Source organism: Triticum urartu, chromosome 7, assembly GCF_003073215.2.
Source record: "Triticum urartu cultivar G1812 chromosome 7, Tu2.1, whole genome shotgun sequence".
NCBI lineage: Eukaryota > Viridiplantae > Streptophyta > Magnoliopsida > Poales > Poaceae > Triticum > Triticum urartu.
In genome coordinates, this window is record NC_053028.1 from 676306006 (window position 1) to 676308485 (window position 2480).

Sequence of the window (2480 nt, forward strand, 5' to 3'; positions counted from 1 at the left end):
ACAAGCACATACATTGATCATGCACAAACCCGAACTACTAACAACATCAATCTAACACTGTCAATAAACCAAGAGCAACACATAATAGCACCAATATAGCATCAAGAACACCCAATCTAGCAACAATCTACCATTAAGAACCCCCAATCTAGCAAAAAGACCCCCATAATAGCATCAATCTACTGTCATTGTAACAAAAACAACAATAACCTCAATCGATTTAGTTCGAATTGATTGGAATCGAATTGAATCAAGTCGGATCCAATCCAATCCTACCCAGTATGCAGTAAGCAAAAAACCTTAACTACAACTATGAGGACGGAAAACAAAATGCACATACCAGAGCGGGTGTCGTTGGAGCGTACATCGGCTGAGGAACAAACCCTGGCGGGAACAGGGCGGCAGAAGAGGATGAGCCGGCCAATCCGAGGGCTGCCGCCCTATCCCAGTGCTCCTCGTCACATGTGGGGTGGATGAAGACGGTGCGGCTATCCTTGCGCCTGCCGCGCTCCCGACGCCTTGCACCAGAGAAAACCTTCAAATGGGTGTAAAAAAAACCCCATTCCGGCCAAGGTTGCCGCCATCACAGTAGACGGGGGTGTCATCGCCCCCGTAGTCGAACCTACAATGACTAGGTCTGGATATGGAGGCGAAGTCAAACGACTGATGGCGCATTAGCCGGAGCACACGGCTTGGAACAGAAGGGGGCGACACGAGAATGGCCGCCAAGAGGTCAATGCCACTGTGGGAGAGGCTGGCCACCCACTGGTCTTGGATTGGGTTGCCCTGACGATGATAGGTGTGGGGGCGACGCGACTGTGGGTGTGCCATGGAGGAGAGCACGAAGGGGCAGGGAGGGGGAGAGAGAAAGAACGGTATGAATGGTCGTGGGAGGTGACTGAAGGGAGGGAGGGAAGTTATGAGCAGTCTCGTCCGACTCCCGCACTTCCCAATGTGTGCAGGCGACGGCACACCGCACACGTGGCCAAAGCGAGCCTGACTAGCCAAAAAATGGCCGATTCAGCCGTTCCCTCACATACAGGCCTAAAGGTGGTTTAAGTTTTGTCCGGCTCAAAAAGCAAATGCATCCAAAGAGAAAAAGACATCCCACATATATGCGGGCAACCAAACACATGGCGGATGGCCGTGTTGCATATGTATTGCCCGAACCCTAGCCGACATCCTTGCACGGCAGCAACACGAGTATCTAGCTGGTCGCCTCGGGCAGGTCGCCTAGCTCGGTCCCGCACTCCTCCTGCATCATCGCTGGTGCTCTGGCCGGCGGGTCAGCTAAAACAAACGATGGCTCAGGAATGGAAAAAAGAAGTAACACAACGGAGGTACAAGAGATCGACCAGCTTGAAAGATGAACACGAGTGGACGGCGGTGCTCCGGTCCGGCAAGATTGAGATGCAGGCAAGATATGCAGCAGCCTGCTCGGAAAGCTATCCTAGCCCCTCGCTTCAGATCGTGCGGCCGGCGCCCTCCTTTGCTTCGCCCCGAACCCGAAGCAGCCGTGCGACAACTGGCCACGTGGAGGCCTCGGAGAGCGCCAGCAGAGCATATTCCCAAGCCCACGTGCCGCGTCTAGATGCTGCTACCGGTCGATATAGTGCCGTGTGCGCACACGCTTCTTCTCTTGTCCTCTGCCTTTTCTCTCCTCTCTGTTCTCTTGTTCCGATCTTCTCTCTTTTTTAGTGTAGGCACAGCGCACGTACCCGAGCCATGGGCGGGGTGATGGAGGCCGACGGTAGGAAGGACGGCGACACGCCGGCGGCGGCGGCGCAGAGGGGCGAGGCGTCGTTGGGCGTGTCCGTGCAGGAGGGGCTGCAGCACGCCAAGGCCAGCGTGGTCGGCGCGGTGCAGCAGGCGATGGCGGGGAGCGAGGAGGAGGCGGCGCAGGCGGACCTGCGCGCGGCCAAGGCGCAGGTGGAGGCCACCGACGAGGCCGAGGTCAAGAAGAAGCAACTCGCCGCCGGTTGATCGAGGTCACCGCGGCTTAATTGCGTGCAAGATTGCTAGGCTCTATCCATTGCATTTGGGTTAGGTTCTTGACTTCTGCTAGCATTTTTTTTCTCGATCTGCTGTTTGTTTTTGTAATAAATTCCAGCTGAACTTTGTTACGATGTTGATTTGCCTTTGTGAAACTAGTTTTGCACGCGTATCTGAACTGAAACTGCATCCTTTATCTTTGTCAGTATGTACTGATCCAGGCCAATGTCAGCAGGCAAATTACTTCAGTCAAAATTACCTGAAATTGCATATATCCGACACGTTCAAAACATGGCGTGGCCAGGCTGAAATTCAGAAGAACCATCAACACATTCACAGGGAAGTTCCAAAGTTTAACCACAATGGACATGCAGCGGATACTTATTTTGCATGTAATTCTGCCTAGAGGTACACATAACACAAGCTAGTAGGGCAGACATATAACAGTCCAGATTTATTTGAAAACACAAGGGTACACATCATGACAA

The 2480-nt window shown here is 53.3% G+C and overlaps 1 protein-coding gene across 1 annotated transcript; it reads left to right on the forward strand.

Moving 5' to 3' along the window:
• Positions 1-1632: 1632 nt before the first annotated feature.
• Positions 1633-2170, forward strand: LOC125521392. Its single transcript, XM_048686451.1, has one exon. The coding sequence runs from the start codon at positions 1726-1728 to the stop codon at positions 1981-1983; it is 258 nt and encodes an 85-aa protein (XP_048542408.1). The 5' UTR covers positions 1633-1725; the 3' UTR covers positions 1984-2170.
• Positions 2171-2480: the final 310 nt, after the last annotated feature.

Excerpts from the sequence above, each read along its gene's own strand:
- LOC125521392 (XM_048686451.1), top strand. The coding sequence starts at position 1,726 with ATGGGCGGGGTGATGGAGGCCGACGGTAGGAAGGACGGCGACACGCCG.